The 14,384-nt window shown below is 47.7% G+C and overlaps 1 protein-coding gene across 2 annotated transcripts in view; it reads left to right on the top strand.

Annotated features, from left to right (window-relative positions):
* Positions 1-11,473, top strand: part of TP73 (tumor protein p73) — a 36,837-nt gene extending 25,364 nt beyond the window's left edge. Inside the window, exons 2-11 of one of the 2 annotated variants that reach the window (XM_065421396.1) lie at positions 139-325; positions 2,503-2,618; positions 3,496-3,605; positions 4,423-4,565; positions 5,696-5,784; positions 6,567-6,691; positions 7,173-7,327; positions 7,903-8,035; positions 9,079-9,172; positions 11,153-11,473. In XM_065421396.1, coding sequence (XP_065277468.1) covers positions 139-325; positions 2,503-2,618; positions 3,496-3,605; positions 4,423-4,565; positions 5,696-5,784; positions 6,567-6,691; positions 7,173-7,327; positions 7,903-8,035; positions 9,079-9,172; positions 11,153-11,473 — 1,473 coding nt within the window. The remainder of the gene's footprint in view (positions 1-138; positions 326-2,502; positions 2,619-3,495; positions 3,606-4,422; positions 4,566-5,695; positions 5,785-6,566; positions 6,692-7,172; positions 7,328-7,902; positions 8,036-9,078; positions 9,173-11,152) is intronic. The other variant, XM_065421397.1, reaches the window with a different exon arrangement.
* The last annotated feature ends 2,911 nt before the right edge of the window (positions 11,474-14,384 follow it).

Below are 14,384 nucleotides of genomic sequence, written 5' to 3' on the forward strand. Positions count from 1 at the left end.
TGCACTTCAAAGCTCCATGAGCTCCGTCTCTCCAGCTGCTGTGACAGGCCTGATGCTGCAATTCATTCCGTCCCCGACCGCCCTTTGCCCGCGCCAAGGGATGTGCCCTTAAGCCCAGCTCTCCCTGCTCTTTTCCAGTACTCACCGCTGCTGAAGAAGCTCTACTGTCAGATCGCCAAGACATGCCCCATCCAGATCAAAGTGTCCACGCCGCCCCCGCCAGGCACCGTCATCCGGGCCATGCCCATCTACAAGAAGGCAGAGCACGTGACAGAGGTGGTGAAGCGCTGCCCCAACCATGAGCTGGGACGCGACTTTAATGATGGTGAGAGCTGGTCTCCTCCCCTCAAATAGCGGGTCAGTGTCTCCGTCATCCGCCTCCCAGGTGGGGACAATGATTCTGTTTGAACCTGTCTCATGCTGATAACCTGTAGCCCAGAGCTTCCCCATGACCAAGACTTGCACTAGACAATGAACAGGGCCACGCGACACCTGACAGGTGGAGTTCAAGGCCCTCCATTTTCACTCCTGTATACAGGAGTCTTTCCCCCTCTCCCCTTTCACTCTGAGAACCAAAAAGCTGCCTGTGAAGCTCAGATGACACCACCATGTTTTGCCTGATGTGTGCTGGGAACCATCGCTCCTGGCAGCCCCGGGACTGAACTGATGGCAGGTGAGACAGCTCAGGCAGTGCTTCCAGGGCTTGTTAGCTCTGCCTCTGCTCAGACCTGATCTAAGTGCTCCATCCACTCTGTGCCAGGACAGCATCATCCTTTACCTTACCTCTCCTGTGCTGCCTGTCCTCTTGGGCCCCTCTGCCGGTGGAGACAGGACACGTGCCCTAGGCAAATTATTTCGAGGTCTGAGCTGCTTGCCTGTGAGCTATTTGTCACCTACTAGCTAAGCTACAAGTTCCTCAAGTTGCTGCTTGTGACTCTCGGATAGAATTTTCAAAAGTGCCCAAGTTCCAAATCCTCAAAGGTATTTAGGCACCTAACATCCATTTATTTCACTGGAAGTAAGGAGCCTAAATGCCTTTGAGCATCTGGACCTAAGTGACTTGGGAGCCAAAGTCCCCTGTACATCAATGGAGCAGAGCTGCTTAAGTGCTTTTGAAAATGTTATCTACTGATCTCATCTCCCTTAAAGACGTTCAGAGGAAGAAAGGCAGGGAGCCTGAACTCAGTTTGGCTCCAGCCAGCACCCTGAGCTCCTCACTAAACTCCATCTAGAGAAGACAAAAGGATCAGAGCCCGACGTGTTGCTTGTGAGATTCCTGCTGTTACACATAATGTTCTGCTCCCAGCAGAACCCTTTGCCTGCTGAAAATGCAGCCCAGCGCAGTCAAATGCAGCAGGAAAGAATGGGGCTAGGGGTTTTGAAAGGGGTTAGGTAGTTAGGGGGTCCCCACCTCTCACTGCAGGACTTGCCTGACGTGCCTCTGTTTAAGTGGGGCCCTGCTCGCCGGTCAGCAGGAATGAGCAGGTGTGAAGCAGAGCCAAAGGATTCTTCAGGCCAGGCAATTGTCCCCACGTTCCCCGGCACGGTCAGAACCAGACATTCAACTCTCCCTGGCTGGGGCCTGCCTAGTGCCCCCTTTCCACAGAGCCACATCCAGGCAGCCCAGCCCAGGGATTTTGTGCATGCGGCCACAAAATCAGCCTCGGAGACACTTTGATGAAGAAAGCATCGAAACGCTCAAACAAACAGTGGCTGTGAACGCAAACCTTCCTGCGCAGCCTGAGGCGACCTTTGCACAGGTCATTGGAGGCACTGCACCACCGAAGCGAAGCAGCAGCACCACCTCTGCAAATAAGCTGCCCAGAGGTTGCCATTGGGTATGCTTGGAGCCCACTGGGCTGCTTCGGGATTCTCCTGTCTGGCAGATGCCCAGGGTTTCTCAGTCTCAGAGGATGAGGGACAGCGGCCTGGCATGGGCGTCTTGCTAGGTGTTTGTACTTGCCTACTGTGATGGGGACCAGTCCTGATTTGGTTCGGGCCCACCTGGAACACCCAGTAAACTCAGAGGCAGATGAAAGTAAAAGTCAGTTAAACAAATTCTTTGGCTCCTCAGGAGAGTGTCAGGTTTAGGTTGAATGCCACGTTGGGTGGAATTTTCAGGTCAGGTTTTATGTGGCCATAACAGCCCCCTTTGGCCCCTCAAGAGCAGGTGGGGCTGAGGGGAAGCTGAAGGGAACAATGTCTACACATGGAAGTTGAACCAGTTTAACTTCCATCGTTTTTTTAAAACCATTTTACCAGAACCATCCCATACAACACTCTTTCCAGTTTAACTCACTTATTTTGGTTGCGTTTAACCCAATTCCTAATCAGCTTAAGCTAAACTGAAATGCATGTGGTGTAAACCAAAATGTGAGCGTCCACACTGCCTTTTGCCCTGGTTTAACTAAACAGGTTTTATAATCACCCCGTGCAACGTTCTTGGGTCGGCAAGCCCACCGGGAAGGGTCTTATCTCTAACTCTCCCTTCTGCCTCTGCAGGCCAGTCCGCTCCAGCCAGCCACTTGATCCGGGTGGAAGGCAACAATCTCTCTCAGTACGTGGACGACCCTGTCACCGGAAGGCAGAGTGTAATGGTGCCATATGAGCCACCACAGGTATTCTCTTTGCTTGAAGAGGATTAGAGGTGCTGGGGGGAGGGGCCAGGAGGGAGGGTGAAAATAGGGATAGTAGTTTTCTTAAATAAAGTTATAGCTGCCCCACTAGCTCCGACCCTGCAGTGACTCCATTGGCACCGGGGGGCTGAAAGCAGCATCCACCCTGTGGAATTCAGGAGGTGAATTGAGATCCCTGCCAAGGCTCCTGATGGCACTGCAGTGTCTGGAGAGTAATATCCCTCTTGCTACAGCCCGGATAGCAGATACATTGTGCCTGTTCTCCTTCCCTTTCCGGATTTCCCAAAGCATCTCACTGTAAAGGGGAATCTTGCTTCAAACCCACTGGGCTCGCAGAGCATTGTGCAGGTTAACAGAAACTTCGGGCCAGCTAGTAACTGCTCGGGGCACAAAAGGCCAATAATGAAATAAAATAAAAATTGTGAGTGGAAAGCTTAGCACGCCCCCTAGGGCACTGTTAAATTAGTGCATTTGTGATGTTGATTTCCAGCTGCAATGTCACACGCCCAGGTCAATGAATGAAATATCTAGCAATAAGGTCCCACAAAACCAGCATGATGTGAAAGTAACACAGGCTCTCTGCAGTTACAGTGGCTACGTAATCCCCATTTGAGGGGATATTTCTTTAGAGCAAAGGTCAGAAATTCATCTTCCCTGCCTTCCTCCCTGAATATTCCCCCCAACACACACAACCCCCCCACCCCCACTGGTTTGTGAGATGAGACATGCTCTTTGCACCTGTCTGGCTGCAGCCCTTTGCTGCAGTGACTGAGGTCTGCCACCATCTCCCCTGGGCTTTTAACACCCCCCTCTACTAACCCCGCCCCCACCATGATGTCATTTCCTCTCTTTTGGGCAGGTTGGGACTGAGTTCACCACCATTCTGTACAATTTCATGTGCAACAGCAGCTGCGTGGGAGGGATGAACAGGCGACCCATCCTCATCATTATAACCCTGGAGACAAGAGAGTGAGTCATTCTTATGGTACCTGTGCTGCAAAGGACAGACATCCCCCCTCCCCTTCGCACTCCTGAGCCTGGCTCTCCTGGGGCCTCCTGGACAGGTTACGAGCTGAACTTTAGCTGGGTAAATAGCTGGAGAGAGGCTCACCCAGTTCACATCTGGGGTTGGGGAGAGCCTCAGCAGGGAAACAGAGGAGTTAGCAAAACCCCCGATTGATTTGCAAGAGCCCTGGAGGAGAAGGCGGCCCATAAAGTTCTGGAAGCTGCAGCCCAAGGCAAACTCCTGGTCAAGCATCTTTGGCATGGAGAGTCCAAAGCACAGCGAAGAGGCGGGGAAGTGGCATTCCCTGACGGGGAAGTTAGTGACTACGAAGAGCCTTAGAGGGTGGGTGTGTGGGGAAGGTGGGTGTGGACAGGGGCCTAGGCTGCTCCCCCTGCACACCTTTCACAGCCTGAAAAAACTCTTGCTCCCTCCCGTCTCCCAGGGTGTAACTGTATTAGCCCTTTGTCAATCAGAGATGAAAGGCCACCGGGGGGAAATTCACCCTCAGCCAAAGGGACCTGCACAAGAGCCCGTGCATCACCGTGAGACCTTACGTGGAACACAGCACCTTGTGTGCTGCGTCAGGCCTGGTGGCTATGTACAGCAGCCTTGGGCTTCTGAGCTCAGCAAATTCCTGTCTTTTTAGTATTTTCTGGGGTGTTTAAAAGCTTTTTGAATAATTGATCAAGGGACAGAAACCCAGCCCCATAGAGAATGAGGTTTAGTCTGATTAGTTCCCTAAAAAAATAAATACTTTGGGGTTTTTACTCTGCTCCCCAGTGGCCAAGTACTGGGGAGGAGATCGTTTGAAGGGCGGATCTGCGCCTGTCCCGGCCGAGATCGGAAAGCCGATGAAGATCATTACCGAGAGCAGCAAGCCCTGAACGAAAATGCAGCTAAAAATGGCAACGTCAACAAGCGCAGTGAGTCCTCCTCTCGGGAAAGGGGGACCCTCGACTCCGAGTGAGACCCCCAGTTCTGCACTGCCTAGCACTGCTGAGCTGGTGCTGTCCAGGGCATGGCCCAGGCTTCCAGGGGCAGCAGCAACGGACACTCTGAACTACGGAACTTGGGGGGGGAAGTTTAGATGAAGAGCAATACTCTGATCCAAACTTCATTGCTCAAATCCAGCTGTCATCAGATATAAACCTTGCAGTCAGAAAAACAGAGTGGCATTATTGTGCAGGTGCTTCACTGGCCAGATCTATTTGTTCATCATCATCGTCATTAGGCAAGTGTTTGTTAGTGCTAAGATAGTTAAAAAACTAACATGGTCCATAAGCTTTAAGCTTCTCTTCTGCAGGCATCAGAAAGGAATTCTTTGCCCTCTCTCTTCCCATCCAGCATTGGCCAGTGGGGAGTTTTTGCTGTACTTTGAAGCCTTGCTCCTCCCAGAGATAGGTTAGCAGCAGGCAAAACCTCTGTTGAGTGTAGGGCAGGGGGCTGAAGTGGGAGGCAGAGGAAAAGAATTTTCTGTGTAAGCATATTATATTTCATCACTAGTCCCCCCCCCCCCTCCAATAATTGGGCACATGCTCAGCTAAGCCTTCTCAGGGAAGTTATTTAACTGTTTGCAGTAAAACCTTACAGAAGGATCCTGGCGATTTATCTGCTCATGCACAAGAGCTTCTCACTCGCCCTCTATCACAATGGTGATAACTCATCTTTTAGTCACCTGTCAAGTGGGTGAATTTAATGATCTATATTGATCTTCTTCAACTTTAACAAAGCAAATCACTCCGAAGGGCCTAGGGCCATGCAGCGATGCCCTCTTTCTCCCCTTGGGAGCTGGAGTCATAGTTAGGTTTGTGCAGTAAGGTTTGCATCGTCCAGCAATGGGCTTGGTAGTCAGGGAAGCCCTGTTTTTCCCTGCTCCTGGGTTCTGGCTTTCGTTCAGCAGGGCCCGTTAGCAGCTGCCTGCTCTGCTAGGAGCTGTTGCATTTATCTAACACGGGTCCCGTTCTAACATCATGGAAGAACTAGGGAGTGGCCGCTTAGATGATCATATTTAACTTGATTTTCCCGTAATACTGTTTCCCATCTCCTTCCTCAGCTTTCAAACAGAGCCCCCCGGGGATTCCAGCACTAGGGGCTGGCGTTAAGAAAAGGCGGCACGGGGAAGAGGAAATGTATTATGTCCCAGTAAGTATCAAATCTTCTGCTGCACGTAGTGTCTGCGCCCTGCTCTGGGAATGCAGTGGCGCTGGCCCCTGGATAGGATATGGAGGAGCAGCTCCCAGAATTCAAAGGGCAATGAAGTGATATTTTACCTAGCTGAAAGGACGAGCCCTCCCCAGACTGGCATTCCCAGCAGTACACAGCACTGAAGTGCTTTGCTTTGGGTGGCTGGCGCTTACAGGCCTGATGAGTTCTTACAGAGGGCAGACAGGGTGCAAGGAGCAAGACCGATGGGGCTAAGACTGGGCACAGTGAAGAACCGGGTGGGAGCAAGTCTGCAACGAACGCTGAGCACCAAGCAGCAGGAGCGGAGATCCAGAATCATGCACTGGCATTGCCTGCTCCAAAACAAGGCTGCAAGTCACCTTCCTCCCTGATCCCGCTGTGGCAAGAGGGAATTTGGCCTGGTGTGCCTTCAGCACCGCTCCCACGGCCAGGGACTTGGCTACGCCATCTTCCTGCTGCTAGGGGAGGGGACATGTTATCAGACCCCACTCTGCTCCTGCAGGAAGGGGACTAGAGGAGACCATGAGTTGCAACTGAATTTCTTGAGGATGGCTCTCCTAGAAGCATGGAACCCCAGGCAGCTGCTTGCCTTGCTTGTGCTTAAGGCTATCCTCACATTGTCCCTTGAGTGGGCTGGGTAAAGGAGGGGGAAGGTGGGACTGGCTGTGTGAGAGGGTCCTCAGCAAACCTGACAAGGCAAGTCAGACCGAAGTACAGGCTTGCCTTGGTCCCTGATTCAGGTTCGTGGCCGGGAGAATTTTGAGATCCTCATGAAGATAAAGGAAAGTCTGGAGCTGGTGGAGTTAGTCCCGCAGCAGCTAGTCGACTCCTATCGGCAACAGCAGCAGCAACTCCTGCAGAGGCAGTAAGTACCATGACCGTATTGTCCACTGTCGCCACAAGGGGTCTCCAGAGATACGTCAAATTAACCGTAAGACATAACAGGGATCCAGGAAGCTGGCCTAACCACCCTTAGGGTTCGCACAGGGCAATGGAGATGGAAGCTGTGTAAATGCTATGTATTAGGATGCCCTTAAGGGCCCTGCTACTAAGGTGAAGCCAGCTGTTCTGCATCCCATGCACATTCCAGACAGACAGGTACAGAGTCGGTTTCCCCAATAGGGGTGCGGCACGATCTGCACCAGTGCAATATGCCCAACCTTAAACCAGCGTCAGTCGCGTCTGGAGCAGGGTTTTGCACTGGTGCAGCTATGCGCTGGCTAAAACCTCAGTACGGACACGGCCAAGGTGGGAGTCTAGTGACACCCAGGAGGGAGTCCCTAGAGAGGTTTGATTTGCTCAGTCTCCACTAGGGTCTAACTGACTGTGCCACTCTTCCCGAGCAGGAGTCACCTGCAGTCCCCTTCCTCCTACGGGCCCGTCCTTTCGCCAATGAACAAAGTACACGGAGGAGGGATCAACAAACTGCCGTCTGTCAACCAGCTGGTGGGGCAGCCACCGCAGCACAACTCCAGCTCCGGGCCCAACCTGGGCCCAATGGGTAAGGCACCCGCACTGCCACGGGCTCTGCAATCACCAAGGGCCAAGAAGCCAGACAGACAGCAGCCTCGCTCGGCTAAACAATACGTAAAGCAGTGCAAAGCTCCCTACGCCGAGCTCCAAATTCCTCCTCCTCCCCCTCTCCCATGCCAAGCAGAGTAGGTTACCATGGGCTTGGTCATTAGTCGCTTATGCAGCTACATTGCTTGGAACAACTCACCATGCCAGTAGCTGGGAGAGCCCTGCCCAAGCCAGGCTGCCCGGATCCACGTTGTAGCCGGTGTCTGCAAAGGTTGCCCCTGAATCTGTGGATTGTGGGGGTGGAACCTCCAGCTTCTTCACCCCTCCTCCACCCGACGGGTGAATTTGCAGGGAATCCTGCCAGTTAACACCCAGGGGCTCTGGTCCCTGAGGTGGGTTATTCCTGCAGAGTGGAGAATGGGGCTCTGTGCTTGGGAAAGGACAGTTGTAGCTTCTTTGAGTTAAGTTAAATCAAAAACTTTTCAATGGTTCTCCCCTGGACACTCTGGGCACAGCCCATGAGATGGAAACTCTTTTGCTTTTTCTTGTGCTCAGGACCTGGAATGTTGAACAGCCACCCCATGCAATCCAATGGAGACATGAACGGAGGCCACTCCTCCCAGGCCATGGTCTCAGGTTCACACTGCACTCCTCCTCCACCCTACAACCCTGACCCCAGCCTTGTCAGGTAGGGACGGCACCGGACCTGTGGTGTGTTGTAGTCGTTGTTTCATGCTCTTTTCCTTTACTCTAACCTTCAAAAATATGTTTAGCAACTGGTCAACTGGTCACTAGTTCCAACTGAGAAATCACTGCTCATGAAACCAGTGTGTTCTCACCACTCTTCACTTCAGAAATTGTCCTCGCCAGCCAATTGCTAGTTAGAAACACAAATCACCTGCAAAGATCTTTGGCTTATTCACTTTCACTAAGTTCATTCAAAACTTGATCCCTTTAGCAGACTGATACGAAAAGGCACCTTGCCCTGCATGTCAAACACTGGCATATAACTTTGCAGCTCTTCCTTCTTCCCCCTTTCGGACCAATGGTGACTGGAAATTGCAGTAGAGGATTTATATCCATATGTTATCAGGTCTGTAGTCCGTGATTTGATGTCCTTCTCAAAGAACTGATACATCAGATGTTTTCCCAGATGGTCTACCAGAATCACGGAGTAGCACAATCAGTGCTAGCATTTTGTAGCTGCAGCCAAGCGCTCTACATAAAATATTCCAGCACCAAATGTTATATTGCAAAGATTAATTGTTGCTGACCAAATGACTTAGGGCCAAATTCCACAACCCTTCCTCAGTCAAGTTGCTCAAAGGGAAAAATTAATCCCTGGAGTAATTCCATATAAGTCATTTAACTGAGACCATTGAAGACTGCTGAAGCCAGTGGAATTGTTAGGATGAATTTGGTCCCATGAGCTTTACCTCTCCAACATTAATGCCAAATTAGTTCACGCTTTTCAGCCCCAAGAAAACTCTGACCAGAGTTTTGAGGATCCCTGAAATGGGTTCTTGCTATGCTTCCAATTTCTTGCATCCCATAATACCATAGTAGCATGAGAAGAGTTGCCAAGCCTTCAGACGAAAGAAATGAGTCCACTCAAATGTCCCCATACCCTCACGTGAATTCAAAAGTGCTTTGCCACAGTGGTGACACTTGAGAACACAGCATATATACCTGACAAGTTAATGCCACTTTACTTTCAAATTCTTTCTGCAGTTTTTTAACAGGCTTGGGGTGTCCAAACTGCATCGACTATTTCACCTCACAAGGGTTACAGAATATTTACCACCTGCAGAATCTAACCATAGAGGTAAATGCTTTGGGAAGATCTCTTCTTATCACTTGTTTCTACCCACTGTTGATCTTAAAACAAGGACAACCAAATAAAGGAAATAAATGTGCACCTACCTATCATACAGGCTTTATAGTCCCCATGTTTTATGTTTCCCAATTATGCATTCTTTCTAGTCCTATAGGTTTAGAACAATAGTGCAATCCTTAAAAGAAACTGTAATATTCTCTACTGTTGATTTTTCCAGGCTGTAGGATGCAAGGCCTAGCGGAGATCTGAATTAAGAAAGAAATGCAGACAAAAACAAACATGAAAAAGAATTCAGGTTCAATCATTCTCCTCATGTGCACATCTAAAATAAAGCCAAAGATACAGAAATCAGACTTGGAATTGCTTTTCACTAAATATGTCTCAGCCCTCAGGGACTGACCCTAAGCCCATTGAGTGATTCCCATTTGACTTCGATGAGCTTTAGCTCAGATCCGCAGGCCCCAACTTCTTCCCTTGCAAATCAGGAGTAACTGCACTGGCCAAATGGAGTCATATTAGCAAAAAAACAGAACAAACAAGGTCAGAATCAGGCTTTTTGTATTTAGTGATTTTTTGTTTCAACCCCAGAACCTGATATTGTGGGCTGGCTGGTCAAGAGCTGTACTTTTTTTTTTTTTAATTGATACATTACATGGGAAATGCTCTAATTTGTGTCTAAACCCCTTGCCTCTGGGTGTGGGGAGTTTTATTGTAGCTATTTCTTGGTTGAAGGACAATCTCTTGGGAGAGGAGGAGCCAACTTTGCATGAAATTCACCTGCCTTTGGTGCTGATGAAAATTGTAAGGTCATCCAACCAGTCTCGACATCAATGAGGCAAGGGGCTCCCTGAGCCCAGTAATGTAACCAGCATACACATAATTCATTAACACTTCATCTATGACAGACCCAAATAAATCCCAGACTCAGTATTTTGACCAGGACAAAGCTCTTATCCTGATCCCATCTCATTCTTAAGATATTTGCTGTATGCCCTCCTAGTCTGGCAGCTAGGAACCAATCAAGAACACAGATGGTATAATTATTGAAGACACAATGATTTTTCATTGGTAGCTGGGGCCAGTTGCATAGTCTTAGATTAGTTTTGAAACATTTTAATAACTAACCCTGTAAGTGATTTTTTTTAATCTGCCAAAAAGCACATGTATGGAATGGTCAAAACCGATTGCTGGGTTGTGTGTCTGAGTTGACATTTTTAACCCCTAATTACATACTTACTTCCTATGGAATTAATGCTCATGAGTGAGTCTGTGTGTTTGGAGTTAATGTGGACCTCTAGCAGCAATTCAATACGTCTGAAATACAAACCACTTGTATTTTTTCTGATGCAGCCTCTGGCACGTATGATACAATCCTGAAGTTTTCATGCTTCTGGTTAACATTAGGACCATAGCACTTAATGTCTGTGATGAATAACTTCAGTTAGTGCACATGATGGCATAGGTTAATGCACAAGAATCCTGTGACGCTTCATATTGGTAGAGCAGAGAAACAGCAGCCATCCAGAGCCAATCATGCTCCCCAAGGCAACCTTTGCCCATCCCATCAGCATTTGTAACCTGGCGTTTTAGTTCAAGGCTTAATCCAGGTTATGAGGGGAGAGAGAAATGATTGCAGGCAAACTGGGATGATGGTTTCCTCTTTATTTCAGTAAATCAAATGACCCGACACCTCACATGGTGCTCTGCAACCTGCACAATGAAGGGGGTCAACCTCACACTGTCCGTTTTGTTAATTAGATTCATTTAAAGCAAAGGAATTCTCTTTTCCTTACAAAATGATATGGTGTACGACCCAAAGCCGGGATCGTCTCATGGTTTGACTATGTGGCTATACCCACACACTGATAGACACATTTAATGGTCCGTGGGTTTGCCCCTATCTTGACTGTGCTATTTAGCAAATGGCTATTATTGAAGAGACCAACCTTAGTGATGTTGTTGTTCTAGGATCTCGGAGCACTGAAGATCCCAGAGCAGTACAGGATAATTATCTGGAGAGGCCTTCAGGAACTCAAACAGAGCCATGAATATGGAGCCCAGCAGCTTATCCGCTCCAGCAGCAATGCCTCCACCATTTCCATTGGCAGTTCTGGGGAGCTGCAACGGCAGCGCGTCATGGAAGCGGTGCATTTCCGTGTGCGTCACACCATCACTATCCCTAACCGCAGCGGGGCTGATGAGTGGGCGGACTTTGGCTTTGACCTCCCGGACTGCAAATCCCGCAAACAGTCCATAAAAGAAGAGTTCACAGAGGGAGAGATCAACTGAAGGTCTCCAGCAGTGTGGCAGCAAGAAACCAGATACAGAGATTTAAAGGAATAGGGAAAAATCTAGAATCCCAGCATGAAAAATGGCAAAACATTTCCAGCTTTGAGTGTCTGGAGAAATATTTTTTAACATGGCTTTACTCAAGAGATGGGAACTCAGAGCTGTGTGAGGACATGGGTCTGGGACATTCCCCAGGAGGAAAATTCCAATGGTTTTATGAGAGTGGTCAGGGGGAGGAAAAAAGGCAGCTGACACAAATCTCTCAATGGGCTGTAGAGTTTTTTTAGCCTTGTGTGGCAGGGGAATATTAACTTGCCAATGTACAGTGCAACTTTACAATTTGCTGGACCATTTTTGCATCAAACTCTATTGCAATGTAAAAGCAAAACACACACATTTGTCTTTGATTAACTCTAGCCTGCCCCACATTCCACCCTATCCTTGCTCTGTCTGCTAAGGGATGGCTGAATAATAAAGACCTGTGTCTTGTGAAAAAGTGGTTTAACCCTCAACTGTTCCACTTTCTTTAGGGATATCTGCCATTGACTGATACCCAAGAACAAAAGGACTTGCTTTCCTGATGGACTGCCAAAAAGTATTTGTTTCTTTTGTTTTTTTGTAGAGCAGAAAAGCAACTTATTTGCTGATTCCAGACTGTGTGCATGTATCTAAATGATATTTGTGTATATAGACACATGCTGTATGTACAGTATATTCACCGTGCTGTAAGGATAGAGAGATTTATTTTCATGTACCTGTATGCTATAAAAATATTGATAATGTCCCCTAAGACACTACTGTGTCATAATTAAATTAACTTCATGCTCTAGCATGTAAACATACAAAAACCTGATATATTTCAAGCCTTACTTGTAAAAAATTCATTTTTTCCCATGTGGATTTTTAATACAATTCTGGAGACAAATCCATGGACCCCACTCTTAGGAATTAGAGGATTCTGTATAATTGATTACAATTGTTCACCCAAATCTTGCTCAAAGTTCCTGATATTGCTAGAAATCAGATTTTTTTTTGTAGCACACCATTAATTTTGCCTTAACCATTAACCTGTATGTGTAAAAAAAAAAAAAAATTTGGATTTCCCAGACTGTTGATAATCATCCCCATCTGGTAAAATAGTTATATTTTCCACATCGGTGAGTGGAAATGGTTTCTTCCTTCCCTACAGTCCCTGTGGATAGGTGTTTTGTTAATTTTCCTCAAGCCTTTTGTTTGTCTTCTGGTTGAACTTAAAAACTCAGCTGGAAACAGTCAAGCATGCAGATGTATTCATCTCCATGTCTTGTGCAAGTCAGCTGGAAACTCTCTGGGTGAGATTCTGTGAGACCCCTCTAAGAGGCACAGCACAGAATTCACAGCTCAGGCAGAGGAGGGGCTATGGTGGCTTTAAGCCAACTTTGTCCCCTCCCAGTCCTGGGCTACTATACGCCCCATAGTTTAGACAGCCCTGGAGACCTAAATTATGGCAGCTTGGGGCTTTCACACTGTCTGGAATCTCCACAACACTGCAGTCCTGCCTTTGGCATACTCCCTACACTGGGGCTTGCAAGGGGTTCCTTGAAAGAGAGCCTTATGGTTATATTCCACTGTGCTTGCACTGGGGGATTCCTCCCCTGGCCTGAGGTTTTCAGAGTTCCTTTATGCTGCTCAGGGCCTTTTACCGGGCATACAGGGGCCAGAGGTAGGATTTCACCTATGAGCAAGTACAGTGTTCACCTCGTAAGATCTACCTTCTCCTCTCAAGCAGGATGGTCACTGTCCTCAGTCTTAGCAGAGGGAGTGCCACAGAGAAACTGAGCTGTACCTCTGCAAGTGCCAGCACAGTAGCACAAGTGTACTTGTCCCTTCCCCATTTCTACGCAGATTCCCCCTTCTCCACTGGCAGCTCAGCAGCTTGGGAAGGCAGGAAACCACTGCTCTGCTCCTTGGGATTACCAGCTCAGTTTCCACTGGCTTTTACCCCAGCCCACCAACCTAAGTGGGCGGAAGCAGCCAGCCCACCATATTTGAAAGCTGTACACTTGTGCACACTGTACTCTTTAGGGATTAGCACTTGAGGGTGTTGCTGAGCTGTGAACATGCGCTTTCTAAGTAGTAGTGAATTAAAGCACTTTAATGCTTTAAGATTTTGTTAAATAATCATTCATGTTTTCAATGTTAACTAATGCTTTTTCCAGCAGTATTACTGGATATATTCCAACTCTATTAATTGTATTTTTTGTAATGTTATCTTTTGGGAAATGTGTTATTTTTATAGCTGTGGTTTGTTTTGTTTTGTTTTTTTTGTAACACAATAAAACAGACGTCTGAAAGACAGTGGCTCTGATAGAAAAGCAACTCCTGACTAGATGGCCCTGGAGGTGATCTGATAGTAACTAATGTCCTGATCTACAACTTGGAGAATTACCTTCTGCCTTTCAGAATTGGCCTGAAGTTTGAGCAGGAAATGTGAAGCTCAGTGAGTAGTGTGAAGATAAAAACGAGCAAAGGACAAAAGTACTTACCCAAGCCAAAGTAAAATTAAAATAGGCTTTGAGTGCATTGAGCAAATTGCTTGCAGGATCCCATCATTCAAAAAAAGACATGGCCTTCATCTGTCACTGGGGAGCAGCTGTGGATGAACCTTGGTCAGTGCGTACAAAAAGTCTACCTCATTTCTAAAAGCTTTTAGCACACTGGTGCTACTTTCTGCAACATATAAGCAGAGACAATCTGAGATCATACTTAAGGAAGTTACACTTAGGAAAGTATAAGTTTTAGAAGAACTATGGCTGAATCAAACATTCACGTCAAAAAGAAAAAAACCCAACAAAAGAAAAACATTCGCTTTCATTTAATAAGTGGCTATCTTGGTTTAATGGAATTTGGGGGAGAGGGTTATATATAAACT

The sequence above is a fragment of the Emys orbicularis genome, chromosome 22, assembly GCF_028017835.1.
Source record: "Emys orbicularis isolate rEmyOrb1 chromosome 22, rEmyOrb1.hap1, whole genome shotgun sequence".
In the NCBI taxonomy this organism is placed as follows: Eukaryota; Metazoa; Chordata; order Testudines; family Emydidae; genus Emys; species Emys orbicularis.